Source organism: Cervus canadensis, chromosome 21 (genome assembly GCF_019320065.1).
Source record: "Cervus canadensis isolate Bull #8, Minnesota chromosome 21, ASM1932006v1, whole genome shotgun sequence".
Classification (NCBI taxonomy): Eukaryota; Metazoa; Chordata; class Mammalia; order Artiodactyla; family Cervidae; genus Cervus; species Cervus canadensis.
In genome coordinates, this window is record NC_057406.1 from 54,674,925 (window position 1) to 54,689,673 (window position 14,749).

A 14,749-nucleotide genomic window follows, 5' to 3' on the forward strand; every position below is an offset into this window, starting at 1 on the left:
CAATGAGAAAACCAAACCATCAAATAAATAGTTCTCTATTTCTACAGTGAAAAACCACAATAAACCAAAGCAGAGATATTACTTGTGAATGGAAGAGCAATTAAAATGATAAATTTATATTTCTTCACTATTCACAAAACTCACAACACTAGTATACTTCTGCCATTTTAGACATGTGGACACAGAGGCTTAGAGAGTTCAAATGACCTGTCCAAGATCCCAGAGCAAGTCAGACTCTTGGGAATCAAACCTGTTCTTCTGGCTCCTAATCCTAGTGTTTATGATTTGTCTCTTCATTTAATGACTTGATAGTAATACACTTTTCATTTTCATCTGGGAATTTTAAATAGGGGTTGCTTGATGCCATCTTTTATGTGGAAAGATTCATTAAGTGTCTGGAAATTTTCAAGTATCAAAGTGCAAATCCATTTGTAATTTCTTGGGCACAAATGGAGTTTTAAATTTCCTCCCAGCAGCCAAAAAACTTGTTTTCACTTCTCGGTTCAAGGAAGTTTCTGAAGTGGTCTACTTTGACGGAGATTCAGGAACTCAAAGCTGCATAGAGAAAACACATGTTTTTCCTCTCGAAATTTTATGAGTGAGTAAAATTACTGGGCTATAAGGGAATAGATTGTATGTAACTTTCAGTTGAATTGTTTGGTTAGGATGATGATTTATGGGCAGGGGAGGAACGGAACCTTGTCAAACAAGGAGATGACTCCTAAAAGGTTAGGTAATTTGGCTGACAAGTAAGGACAGGGTGAGTTGCCTGTTAAAAGAAGGGATCCAGGATGATTTAAAAACCTGCCAGCAAGTTCCCTGTTTTGTTGCTTCTGAGGAATTCTTCTTTCCAATACTCAAAACCTCAGAAGGCATTACATTTCCATACCAGTGTCCACACAGAATAACATTTCTAAATTAAATGACTTTTGCCTGAGCCATTCTGATGACTAGAAATAAGAAAACTCACATACGATTTAGGAAAGTCCTGAGAAATATCAATTTACCATTACTGCTCTTGAAGGAGAGCTTTGGCAGACTCTGGAAAAATTAAAAGGTGTGTTGAGTGAATGAAATGTGTAGCCTTTAAAATAAAGGCAAAGTTTGAGAATTAAGTTCAATTGGTTTAAAGAAGCCTAGTCTATAAGAATATTCCAACTTAATGGTTAAGACAGATAATAAAATTGGTAAGAAGTTTAAATCAACAGGTATGGAATATAGGCAGACTTGAAGAATATTTCAAGGGATTCAGCCCACACATTTGATTTTATACCAAGATCTCTAATGACAAGGGCCTTGAAAATTTACCCCAAGTCTCCCCACCCCTGTCCCCCCAAACTCCATACTTTACACAGAGGAGTTACAAAATTCAGGTAGATGGGAAGGCTGTTTTGCTCAGCAGGATCCAGGTCACTGTTGTGGTTTAAGACCTGATCCCAAAGCACAGAGATCACTGAAGTTCCCGTCTTAACCACACCAGTAGAGAGACAAGTTAGAATTTCCTGCCACTGTGCTGGGTTCCCCACTGGAATGGAGGCAAAAATAAAAGTCCAAACTATTGAGCCCCACTTTTGAAGGATGCAGAACTAAGCATGTAGTCTAAACCAACTCTCATTTCTATCTCAGAGCTGTTCACAGTTTTCTGGGTGGGCTGAGTGACGTAAAGAAATAAAGCATAAGAAAAGCGAGGCAGACCAAACTAATTCAGGATATGTGACGGCTGGCTACTCAAGGGGTCCTACCAGATCTGGGTCATCTCCAGCAAGAGAGTAGCTCCCGCTGGGACACTGTGTACTGGCAGAGACTTTAAGGTGGTTCAAGATTCAAGTTGGTTAAATCTTGGTTCAAGATTCTTACCTCAAGAAGAGGAAGTATCCAAAGCCAGGGAGCAGCTTCAGTTCCTTCTGCCTTTGAAGTCGATGTGTTCTCCACTGGAGCCTTGAACTCATCTGCTGCAAAGATGATAATTAAGTCTGAATCATCTAGTGGTGAATCTTTTTAAAAAGCCTCTTTCAAAATGTGATACATAATTGCTTCACTTCAGTTACCCAATGACACGAAGACATGAATGAACACTTCAGTCTCTACCTAGATGAGCAGACAATGCCACCTATGCAACAATTATCTCCCTAACACACACACACACACACACATACATGCACGTGCACACACACACACCCATCTTGAGAAATTATTATGGCTACTTTACCAGAAAGCTTCAGAATTCCAGTATATTACAAAAAGGTGCTAAGTTGTATTGAATTGGAAGAGGAAGACTTCTTTCTGGGAGAGTAAGCCGGTTTCCCTTGCTCAGGCTGCCTGCCCTGAATGGTGCCACTACTGCCAGGGATACCTTCTGGACTTTCAGTGGATCAGATTCACTCTGAAAGCATGAGGCTTGATAACCAGGCCAACCTAGTTACCGTCTTTATCTTTCAGGGTAGGATCACAGAAAGTATCTCTAATTATCGGCTCCTTTTTCAGATTATTAATGACTTTCACTCCCAGCATTCCTTCAAAGTCAGTTTAGGTGGGCTTACCAACTATTTTGGAACTTGGTATCTATAGTCTCTAAACCCCATTCCCCACTCCCACCCCCCACGTTTTAGTCATTGCACTTTAGATGGCCAGATATCTGATTACATGAAGCATCCAAGGTCTTAAATTTACAATTTAAGATGGGGTGATCCACTGTTCTGGTTTACCCAGGACACAGGATTTTCAGTACTAAAACCAGGACAGTCCAGGAAAACTAGGAAGAACAACGCGTGTGTTTGCTTGGCATTGTCTGTACTTCTGACAGCTTTTAAGTTTCTCATCTAGCACAGCTCCAGTTAAAGGTACCTGTTTAACTTCAGTTTTCCTAGGGATAAAGTGGAAACAAAAATAGCATCTACCTTAATAGGTGCTTGTGAAAAAAAGACGTTGATAACTGTCTTAGTCTGTTCAGGCTGCTATAAAAAGTTTCACAAGCCAGTCTAAGCTCAGCTAAATGTATAAGCTAAGACATAGCTTATAAACAAGAAATTTGTTGCTCACTGTTCTGGAAATGGGAAGTTCACAATCAAGGGGCCAGCATGTGTCTTGGTTAGGACTCTGTTGCTCAGCAGGATCCAGGTCACTGTTGTGGTTTAAGATCTGGTTCACAGCTAGATTCTTTTGGCTGTGTTCTCACAGGGTGGAAGGACTTAAGAATAGTTTTGGAGCCTCTTTTAGAAGAAATGAATTCCCCAAGTGCTACCTACTAATAACATCACCTATGGGGTTAAGATTTCAACATATGAATTTTGGAGGGACACAAACATTCAGACCATAGCAGTAACCTAGGAGAACGTGCTTTTGAATTGTAAAGCGCTATAAAATCTTTATTCATAGGTATGTGGTCATATACGGTGATAGGAGCCTGAAGATACTCTCCTCATAGAATCAGTTGTTGCCAGTCATCATAGACTAGTTCACTCATTAAATCCACAAATATTGGGCACCTACTATGTACAAGTTCCTTTCAGTAAAACAGACAGAATTCATGTCCACATGGAGTTTATATTCCAGCGGATGGAGATGTAAAATAAACAGGCAAACAACAAGACAAACCAAACGTGTAGACTGTGATGTGCTAGGGAGGAAATAAAGGAATGTAGTGGTGGAGGAGGTGGTCTTATAATTGGTAGGGTGATGCAGCTGAGCGGAGAAGTGCTTCCTCTGTTAGGACGGCTCAGGAAGGCTTCTCCGAGGAGGTGTATCTGAGTTCAGATCTGAGCATAAGAAGCCAGACGGAAAAAGCCCTGAAGGGATTGGGTGGAGGGAGTAGCCAAGGTGGGCCGGTGTGTCTGGAATGCAGTAAGGGCAGAAACGATGATATTAGACATGTAAATGGCTGCATCAGGTGGGTAGTTGGAGTTCCCAGGAGAGGTCGATGAGAAATAAGAATTTCCGAGTCATCATCCACGAGATGGAATTAAATCTGTAGAAGTGGTGAGGTCATCCGAGGCAGTTTCCCATGGTACATGTTCTACAGGAGGACTATGGGGTCATTTCAGGTGCTACACAGATAAACACGTGGAATTGTACTGTATTTTATTTATTTTAGTGTACTGTAAAAAAACCAAGAATCAGACATGGAAGAAGATGAATGACATAATACATTATATGGGAAAAAAACTTATCAAGTATCTGTGAACATTCCTTTCCTTCCCTCTGAATCTTCCCTCGGAGGCAGCATTGCTGTCTCTTCTCTCCTGTCCCCCTTCTCTTTCTGTCCCTCATTCCCCCACCTCCCCAGCAACTTCTTGCTTCTACCTTCATCTCCTGCTTCCCCCAACCCCGTCTTTCCCATCCTCATTCCTTGTTTCTGTCAGGAAGACTTAGACCTTGATTAGCCTCCTGTTTGCATGTCAGACCCATTAACCAGCTGCATAAGAATCTGCTCCACTTAAAAGCATGCTGAAGATTGTAAAATACTAATAATTGTATTTTTTCTGATGTAAATATTAATTTTTATTTTTGGCACAAAGTACTGAAAATCTAACTCAAGTCAGTGTTGTGAATCCTGGGATTTTTGGCATAGGATTTGGACAGAAGTCTTGGGAAGCATGGCCTGGATGAAGGAGAGGAGACAGGATGTGAAATGGGGCGAGGGGGAAGCCTATCCTGTAGTCCTTGTGGTTCTGGACTCACACAGACCTGCCCTGCCCACCCCAATTGCCCACTCTGGGAACTTGAGCAATTTACCTATTTCCTTTGGGTCTCAGAGAATCTTCTATAAAAGTGGTTATCACATTTACTTTGAAAAGTCATTATGAGAATTAAACTAAGTGAGATAACATATGTTAAGTTTTTCCTTCACTGTCGATAATTTAGATGCCCTATTACTTGTATTTTCTCTATTATTTTCAATTAATAATTTAAAAGATGTTTTAAACAACTTTTACTTTGAAGTAGTGTACAGAGGTTAATGTTCATATTTATATTTATTTTTTACATTTATCCTCTATTAGGAAATTAATAAAATTTCCCCTTTAGATAGTTTTCCCTTTTAAACAAATTTATATACACTTTAAGAATTGGGTTGATTTACAAAGTTAATAATAGTACAGCTCATGTGTGATGTGGAATAATTTTGGAAAAACAGTCTCAGATACTTGGAGTTTAAGACACGAAGATAAAAGAGAGTACAGCTGGTCTGTGTTTATTTTATTTGTAAGGGGCCTTAGACATTACCTCAAGCCTTCCTTGCTGTTGGAAGAATCATTTTCTGGTAATTAGCAAAATTCATCGTTAAAAACAACAAAGCCAGCAACATGATATCCAGATATCCAGTTTCATTATTTATTTTAGTCTTCCAGATTTAACTAAGGATTTGCTGGGAATTCCTACTTATCCAGCCTACCTATGATGACAATTGAGAATGCAAGATTAATTTGGTTTGTTTTCAGTCAATAAGTAATGTCCAACTCTTTGCGATCACATGGACTGCATCATGTCAGGTTCCTCCATCCTCCACTATCTCCCAGATAGTCCACTGAGTCAGTGATGCTATCTACCCATCTCATTCTGTTGTGCCTTTCTCCTCCTGCCTTCTAAATCTCCTAGCATCAGGGTCTTTTCCAACTGTTGTAGGAAGGGGGACCCCTTCCAGGGCCGGAAACTGGACTCTTGTCTACCACTCGGAAATGAATTGTCCGAGGAGACACATGTGCTGACAAAGCAAAAGATTTTATTGGGGAAGGGCACCCGGGTGGAAAGTAGGAGGGTGAGGGAACCCAGGAGAACTGCTCTCCCGCAGTCTTGGGTTTTATGGTGACGGGATTAGTTTCCGGGTGGTCTTTGGCCAATCATTCTAATTCAGAGTGTTTCCTGGTGGCGCAGCATCACTCAGCCAAGATGGATGCTAGTGAGAGGGATTCTGGGAAGTGGACGGACACGCAATGTCTCCTTTTGACCTTTCCTGAAATCTTCTGGTTGGTGGTAGCTTACTAGTTCTGTATTCCTTATCAGGATCTCCTGTCATAAAACAACTCATGAAAATGGTTACTGTGGTGCCTGGCCAGGGTGGGTGGTTTCAGTCAGTGTGCTTCCCCTAACAACTCCCCCCTGAGAGACTTCATACTCAAGATATTTCTTGGGAATTGGGGTGGAGGTCTCTTTCTTCTGTAACTTCTAATTTTAGTATATGTGCTGCCGAAGCAAGCACTGTTCTGTAACTTCTTCCTACTGTGCATGGGCATAGGCCTGCCTAGCAGAGCAGAAGTCTCTCTCTACCTGATCTAAGTCAATGTATTTTTTGTCTGAAACCAGCATTCACCCTTGTAATAACAGCAATTTAGTTGGAAACTGTTGGCTCCTCTCAGAGATGAAATAGACAGGGGCCAAACAGGAAACCTAACAGGATGGTCATCACCGGTCCCCAGAAACGGGAGGCAACATTTGGGGTGAGGGCTGCAGGGTTTGTGACTTTTTTTTTTTTTTTTTGATTGGTTGGTGGTGAAGCAACAGAGCTGTGCTCCAGGAATCTTGTGTTTAGTCTGAGTTACCATCCTCCACCTGGGTGGGGGCTCCAGTTCTGTACAAGAACTCAAAGACATTGTTATGCATATTTCTTTGAGGTAGGAACAAGGACCCTGTCTCAAGGCTGTACCACCATTTGATTGTTTCTCCTCTGTTTCTGTATCCTCTCCCTTCCCTGATTACCAATTGCTTGAATCCACCCTTTGGAACTCAGGGAAAGTCAAGGAGGCTGAATGAAGTCTATATCCTACAGATAAGAAATGGAGAACACACAGCAGATCTGTACTCCAGAGCCCCACAGCGTCTTGCTCAGTTTTAATTTAGGGATCTGGGCAACTATGACTGTGATAACTTCCTGTCAAAATGGGGTATAGGACTGCCTCAGCTTGGAGAATAGACACTGAATTGGAAGTATTCCTGAGTTCCAAGTCCTAGATCTGAACCTTGTATGACTAAAATCTCAATCCCTTGGTCTGCCATTTTGTTGTAACAGACCCAATTAGAAGTAGCTGGAGGAGGGATAACTGGAATGTTAATAGACAAAATAAATCTCATTTCTTTTTAGAAGAATAGGCCTGAAACCCAGTCTGGACCTGGCACTTCCAGGAGACTTTTAGCCAGCTGGCCAGTTGCCTAGTTTTATAAAAAGTAAGGTAGAAGTTACTAGCTTCCAGCAGACATTGTTTTGAGAATGGTGGCATCTAAGCCTGACACGACTCAGAAAACTCAAGTGTTTAGCAGTACAATGTCTAATCTGAAATCACACCCATAGTAACACCTGGTTATTTCCCAGGATGTCTGAACCATAGCTGAGTACTCTATTTTGACTTTTAACTGTAAAATTTTCCTTAATAGCCAGAGCAGATGTCACCATTAATGATGTCAGTGTTTCTCTAGGTATGAGAAGATGCAAGAATTGGGACTCATAAAATCTTCTCCTGAAAAGATCTAACTATCTGAAGGCCTGTTCTGCCAGTTTTTCTCAGAGCACGGAGCGCCTCATTCCTGATTTTCACCCTGAACTCCTTTCAGGGCCATTGAAAGTCAGCAGTTGCAGTGGCCATGATTTAATCTCTGTAGACGTAGATGGCAAGTGTCAGTTTTCAGTTGGCAGAGCCCACTTTTGCTCATAAACTTGACCATGATTTTGAGGGGGGCATTTCATGACCACTTTATGCCATGGTGCTGAGAATGTCCATTCTCAGGTTTGGCAAAGATTTTGTTGACGGGCCACTCAATGTGCTGTTACTGGACTATGCCATAAAACAGTATCCAAAATTCTCTGGACCACCTGTCTTACTAGCCTCTTTGTCCAGGAAAATATTCCCTCTTGTTGCTCCTTCCCATATCTAGAGTTACACTGTTACCATCATTGATCTCTTGTGGAACTATATATTATCCTATCAGAGGCCTCAGACACACATTTGGCAGTGTAAGAAACAGCAATTTTGTAAAACAGGTGAAATACAAATAACATAGCCAGCACTATTAGTAAAGTCACAAGTAAGACTTAAGAGCTTCCATTAGATGTAGCCCAGTATTCTCAGGTCATCTGACTTAGTCTACTCTGTAGAATCTTTATCTTTCAGGGAAATTATATATTGTCACCATCTATAAGGCACGTAGCTCAGTTTTCTAGTGTTACTAGACTGATTATCCTTAGTATGATTTAATTGTTTCCAACACAGAGGAGACTTTAAACCTAAATTACCATAGCCTGCTGTTATCTATATAAATCTATCCCATAATTGTGGGAGATTTTTCCTCCTTTGTTGAAACTTTTCTTGTTGCTCTGATTGAGCTGGAGCAATAGAAAAAGGCTCAAATTTATGGCCAGAGTCAGAGCAGGCATTATTAATTGGCCCGGTGAGGGGATCCCATCTAGTAATGTCACAGTGACCTGAATATGACTATAAATTTTTTTAAAGTAAATTTCCTCAGGGCCAACCAGTTAAGTCTTGTAGTAGAGAAATTTACCAAGGTAACCCAGAACTAGACACAGGTCATTGGCCACAAACCCAACAACTGGATTGATTTCTAAAACTAACATAGGATCAGGCCTATGATAGAAAAGCATTCGATTTATATGCCAAGGTCTAAGAAGTCAAGAAAACATTATAAATGATCATACGAATCAGGTCCAGCATCTTGGGCAAGCTGTCTACCTCTGATGTCATCGTCTTCTCATCCTGGTGTAGTGTAGTTTCTTCTGATAAAAAAGTCCTTCCATCCAGATTGGAGACAGTCCCTTAAATTATGTCTTTTTCCAGTCCTGGTTGCAGGTCATGAGGCATCTGATCTTCATCTAAAGATAGATTACTGAGATAAGCTTCAGAAACAAACTTAGGGTGTTCTTTAAGAATTCAATTAAATTTTACATTAATATCACATAACAGCAAAGAACTATCCAAGAAATGAGTCTTACTACATGCAGACCTCCATTAACAAACTGGGATTTAACATTTTTTGAAATATCTTTTTCCCCCCCTAAAATTACCCTCATTTTTATCAAATATCACCAAATTAAGACTCATTTGTTTGCAAAATAGGTCTGTTCTCACTAATTTCGGTCTGATGATTTATATAACCATAATTGATCATAGAATTTTTATTTTTCTGAAACATTTATAGAATCTCAGACTGAACTTTCCAAGATAAAACAGGGCTGGGAAACTCAGACCAAAGGCTTATCACAGATTTTGCCTAACAAATCTAGGTGAACTCTTCCCTTTTTAAGGTCTCAAAAATTCCTTGAGATTTTTATACCTGTTAGTGAGATAACCTTCCTAGCTCATTTGATAAACTTACTGGAAACCTAAGAGTTTCAAATTTCTGGAGGAGTCAGATAGAGAGAAAGTATAATTGTTTTGCTTATAACATATAATTTTGCCAAATTATTTTCATAATTAGCTTGAGAGGAAGGTTTTCCCCACTCCCGGAAAACACAAGATTCAAATCTGTAATTTTTCAGATAGAAACCATAAAAGTTATAAGCATATTTGCTGGTTTATTCAGTCCTTTGTTAACTTTTGTGAAGTCATCAGGTTTTTCATTAGAATACCAGGACATATCAAAATGTTAAGAACTCAAGATAATTTATAGGATATCTGTATTAGTAATTTTACCATACATTATAACATGAGCAAATTTGTTACTCATTTGATAATCTTTTTCATGTAATTTAACCAACCGAATAAATACAGTTTAATATCTCTCTTTGGGATGTTTCAGGGGCCCTCTGAAGCACCCCAAAGTTAGCTAGAGGTCAAGGGAACTTCAAAAGAGTTCGATTTAGGAAGTTTTATTGAAAAGATCAATTAAAAGCGTTTAGAACATTTGGTCAGATTTAGTCAGTGTTGATGGGTGTATCATTTAGCTTGTGATATGTCACAATGGGCGTAAATACCAAGGCTCAAGGTCTAGTGAAAGTCAACTCCACCATCTCGGACCTAGTTGGCTCTAACCAGTTTTCCTATGGCTGTGTCATTCCTAACAAAATCCATTTATCTAACTAATTGTAATCCAATTTTAGAAAATCCTGATCATGCATAACTCTTTTTAGTATTTTTTTATACTTTTTTTTTTTAACTGAAAGTACACTTCCTGCTTTCTTTTAGCAACCAAGAGCTAACTTTTATATTAGCATTTTATAGATTGGTGAGCATAAATACCAGTGATAATTTCTAAAACCCTTGCTTTCTCAAAACATTTTAGGATGGCATCAAACATTATTCTTTATAGTCCCAAATCTCTTTAGTTTTTCTGTAAAAGGAAATCAGTGTTTGTAGTAAAAGTTTCAAAATCTTATTTTATTTGGAAATGATCTAACTATTCAATAGACTTCCAACACTTAGCACAACCTTTAGAAATTCAAGTTCTGCCAATCTGGAGAGAATATTTTAGACAGATATTCCTAAAGAATAATTATTCTTAATAGAGTTTATATAAAAGCTCATATCTCATTTACATTTTTTAGAAGTTTCTTCACTCGAGGTAATTTCCTTGTTGACAAACTTGTAACAGATATAATATTTAACTTATATTAAACCTAGGTACAATGAAAATATTCTACTTAATGTTAATTACTCTAAGACATGTCTATATTAGATAGGTCAACAAACATTAATATCAGGTATTTAATACCAAATATTTTCCAGTTCACCTGAACCTGGAATTTATTGTTTAATTTAGAAATATTTGATTTGTAAGTGCTTACCTGCCTCTTGATGAAAGTGAAAGATGAGAGTGTAAAAGTTGGCTTAAAGCTTAACATTCAGAAAACTAAGATCATGGCATCTGGTCCCATCACCTCATGGGAAACAGATGGGGAGACAGTGGAAACAGTGTCAGACTTTATTTTTTGGGGCTCCAAAATTACTGCAGATGGTGACTGCAGCCATGAAATTAAAAGATGCTTATTCCTTGGAAGGAAAGTTATGACCAACCTAGACAGCATATTAAAAAGCAGAGACATTACTCTGCCAACAAAGGTCTGTCTGGTCAAGGCTATGGTCTTTCCAGTGGTCATGTGTGGATGTGAGAGTTGGACTGTGAAGAAAGCTGAGCACCGAAGAACTGATGCTTTTGAAATGTGGTGTTGGAGAAGACTCTTGAGAGTCCCTTGGACTGCAAGGAGATCCAACCAGTCCATCCTAAAGGAGATCAGTCCTGGGTGTTTATTGGAAGGACTGATGCTGAAGGTGAAACTCCAATACTTTGGCCACCTCATGCGAAGAGTTGACTCACTGGAAAAGACCCCGATACTGGGAGGGATTGGGGGCAGGAAGAGAAGGGGATGACAGAGGATGAGATGGTTGGATGGCATCACCAACTCGATGGGCATGGGTTTGGGTAGACTCTGGGAGTTAGTGATAGACAGGGAGGCCTGGCATGCTGCCATTCATGGAGTCGCAAAGAGTCGGACGTGACTGAGTGACTGAACTGAACTGAACTGAACTGAACCTTTCTTTAAGCCAATTAAATAGAGCTCATTTACAAATTAACCTCAAAAATATTACCCAGAGACAAAGACATACCAAGACATATTTAGACAGACACAGTGCAAGATCTAGCTTTGTTTTCTAAGTTTAGTCATGAATTCAATTTTACAATATAAAATTTACCAGTTTATAAAAAAGTTGAAATAAATAATAATTTTAAAAGCTTTTCCCCCTTTTCCCTCAGTCTCAGGAGTTAGAGATGGTCTAGATAAGTGTTCCTGAGGGCCCAGGTCTCAAGGCACAGGGAAAGAATATCAAGTTCTAACAAAATGGCGGCAGGTCTAAACCAAATGGTGGCCAAAGCAAAATGGCCATCAAAAATCACAACACAGAACACAGAGTTAAAACACACACATATAAACCTGGCAGTCCTCATCAGACACTCCCTTAAGTACAAGAATACCGTCTCTCAGAAAACTTCCTATAGAGACACAGAACTTCAGATCCAAGTACTAACAGAGCTCAGGTCTTCAAAGATTCCAAAGGGAGGAAAGGAAGCCAGGTTGAAAGAAGAAGGAGGAGGAGGCGGGAAAGGGGGGGCAAAAGGGGTGGCCTTATAGACGTCTCCTGCCACCTGCAGATACTCAGGCTCTTTGCATCAGGTGGCCAAAGTATTGGCGCTTCAGCTTCAATATCAGTCCTTCCAATGAATATGCAGGATTGATTTCCTTTAGGATTGACTGGTTTGATCTTCTTGCAGTTCAAGGGACTCTCAAGAGTTTTCTCCAACCCCACAGTTCAAAAGCATCAGTTCTTCGGTGCTCAGCTCTCTTTATGGTCCAGCTCTCACATTTGTACATGACTACTGGAAAAACCATAGCTTTTACAATATGGACTTTTGTTGGCAAAGTGATGTCTTTGCTTTTAAATATGCTGTCTAGATTTGTCATAGCTTTCCTTCCAAGGAGCAAGAGTCCTTTAATTTCATGGCTGCAGTTACCATCCACAGTGATTTTACAGCCCAAGAAAATAAAAACTGTCACTTCTTCCACTTTTTATCCTTCTATTTGTCATGAAGTGATGGGACCAGATGCCATATCTTAGTTTTTTGAATACTGAGTTTCGAGCCAGCTTTTTCACTCTCCTCTTTCACTTTCATCAACAGGCTCTTTAGTTCCTCTTCACCTTCTTCCATTAGAGTGGTATCATCTGCATATCTGAGGTTGTTGATATTTCTTCTGGCAATCTTCATTCCAGCTTGTGATTCATCTGGCTTGGCATTTGGCATGATGTACTCTGCATGGAAGTTAAATAAGAAAGGTGACAATATACAGCCTTGGCGTACTCTTTTCCCAATTTTGAACCAGTCCATTGTTCTATGTCCAGTTCTAATTGTTGCTTCTTGACCTGCATACAGGTTTCTCAGGAGACAGGTAAGGTGGTCTGGTATTCCCATCTCTATAAGAATGTTCCACAGTTGTTTTGATCCACACAGTTAAAAGCTTTAATGTAGTCAATGAAACAGAAGCAGATGCTTTTCTGGAATTCCCTTGCTCTTTCTATGATCCAGCAAATGTTGGGAATTTGATCTCTGGTTCCTGTGTCTTTTCTAAACCCTGTTTACACATCTGAAAGTCCTCAGGTCACATACTACTGAAGCCTAGCTTGAAGGATTTTGAGCATAACCTTGTTAGCGTGTGAAATGAGTGCAATTGTGTGGTAGTTTGACATTCTTTGGCATTGCCCTTCTTTAGGATTTGGAGAAGGAAATGGCAACCCACTCCAGTACTCTTGCCTGGAAAATTCCATGGATGGAGGAGCCTGGTGGGCTATAGTCCATGGGGTCGAAAAGAGACACGACTGAGCAACTTCACTTTCACTTTTCACTTTTCTTTGGGATTGGACTGAAAACTGAACTTTTCCAGTCCTGTGACTACTGATGAGTTTTTTAACTTGCTGGCATATTGAGTTCAGCACTTTAACAACATCTTTTAGGATTTTTAATAGTGCAAGAATTCTGGAATTCTGTCACCTCCACTAGCTTTGTTCATAGTAATGCTTCCTGAGGCCCACTTGACTTCACACTCTAGGATGTGTGGCTCTAGGTGAATGAGCACACCATTGTGGTTATCTGGGTCATGTAAGGTCTCATGTTATCTGGGACCTTTCTTGCATAGCTCTTCTGTGTATTCTTGCCACATCTTCTTAATCTCTTCTGTTTCTGTTAGGTCTTTACTGTTTCTGTTGTCTATTGTGCCCATCCTTGCATGAAATCTTCCCCTGACATGTCCAATTTTCTTGAAGAGATTTCTAGTCTTTTCCATTCTTCTATTTCTCTGCATTATTCATTTAAGGAGACCTTCTTATCTCTCCTTTGCTCTTTGCTGGAACTCTGCATTCAGTTGGGTGTATGTTTTCCTTTCTCCCTGGCCTTTTGTTTCTCTCTTTCCTCAGCTATTTGTAAAGCCTCCTCAGACAACCACTTTGCCTTCTTCTATTTCTTTTTCTTTGGGATGGTTTTGGTCACTGCCTATTGTTATTTCACTTATTAATGGCTGACAGTATATTAGTCTCTGCAGATCAAGAGACACCTTTAATTAACACTCCAAAAGAAAAGTAAAAATCAACTAGCTAGCATCTTTACTAAAGAAAGATGTCAAAAAAAGAGAAAGGTGTCAAGATACAAGAACGGACCATGCTAGTTCTTGGTTTCTAGAATGTCTGGGCTATTCCCATATAAAAAGAAGTTATTTGAATGTGAGACTGTTATAAAGCTTAGAAACAAATTTTTTTTTTTAGGAGACAAAAGTGGGAGGAAACAGGGATTCTTTGTGTGTGTGTGTGTGTGTGTGTGTGTGTGTGCGTATGTGTGTGTGTGATGAACCAGATAAAGCAGTTTTAGGGCAAAGGCCATGGCACCCCACTCCAGTCCTCGGGCCTGGAAACTCCCATGGACGGAGCAGCCTGGTGGGCTGCAGTCCATGGGGTCGCTGGGAGTTGGACATGACTGAGCGACTTCACTTTCACTTTTCACTTTTATGCATTGGAGAAGGAAATGGCAACCCACTCCAGTGTTCTTGCCTGGAGAATCCCAGGGACGGGGGAGCCTGGTGGGCTGCCGTCTATGGGGTCGCGCAGAGTCGGACACGACTGAAGTGACTTAGCAGCAGCAGCAGCGGCAGGACAAAGGACACTTTGACTTCCCCATTCCCCAGCATTTCGTGTTGGTAAAATCTGGTTTAAAGGAAACCCTGAAGAGTGACATAAGAGGTAGAGAAAAATGAGAGTTAACATTTATTGAA

At 40.0% G+C, this 14,749-nt stretch overlaps 1 protein-coding gene across 3 annotated transcripts in view; it reads right to left on the reverse strand.

The window, feature by feature from the left end:
* Positions 1 to 14,370, reverse strand: part of BPIFC (BPI fold containing family C) — a 52,030-nt gene extending 37,660 nt beyond the window's left edge. Inside the window, exons 1-2 of one of the 3 annotated variants that reach the window (XM_043440770.1) lie at positions 2,210 to 2,244; positions 1,858 to 1,949 (exon numbers count right to left, since the gene is read on the reverse strand). Coding sequence is in view for 1 of the 3 variants with exons in the window: in XM_043440769.1 (XP_043296704.1) it covers positions 1,008 to 1,010 (3 nt within the window). In the remaining 2 variants the exon portion in view is untranslated. Of the gene's footprint in view, positions 1 to 1,007; positions 1,042 to 1,857; positions 1,950 to 2,209; positions 2,245 to 14,366 lie in introns of those variants that run through there. The other 2 variants (XM_043440769.1, XM_043440772.1) reach the window with 2 other exon arrangements.
* Between the last annotated feature and the right edge of the window lie 379 nt (positions 14,371 to 14,749).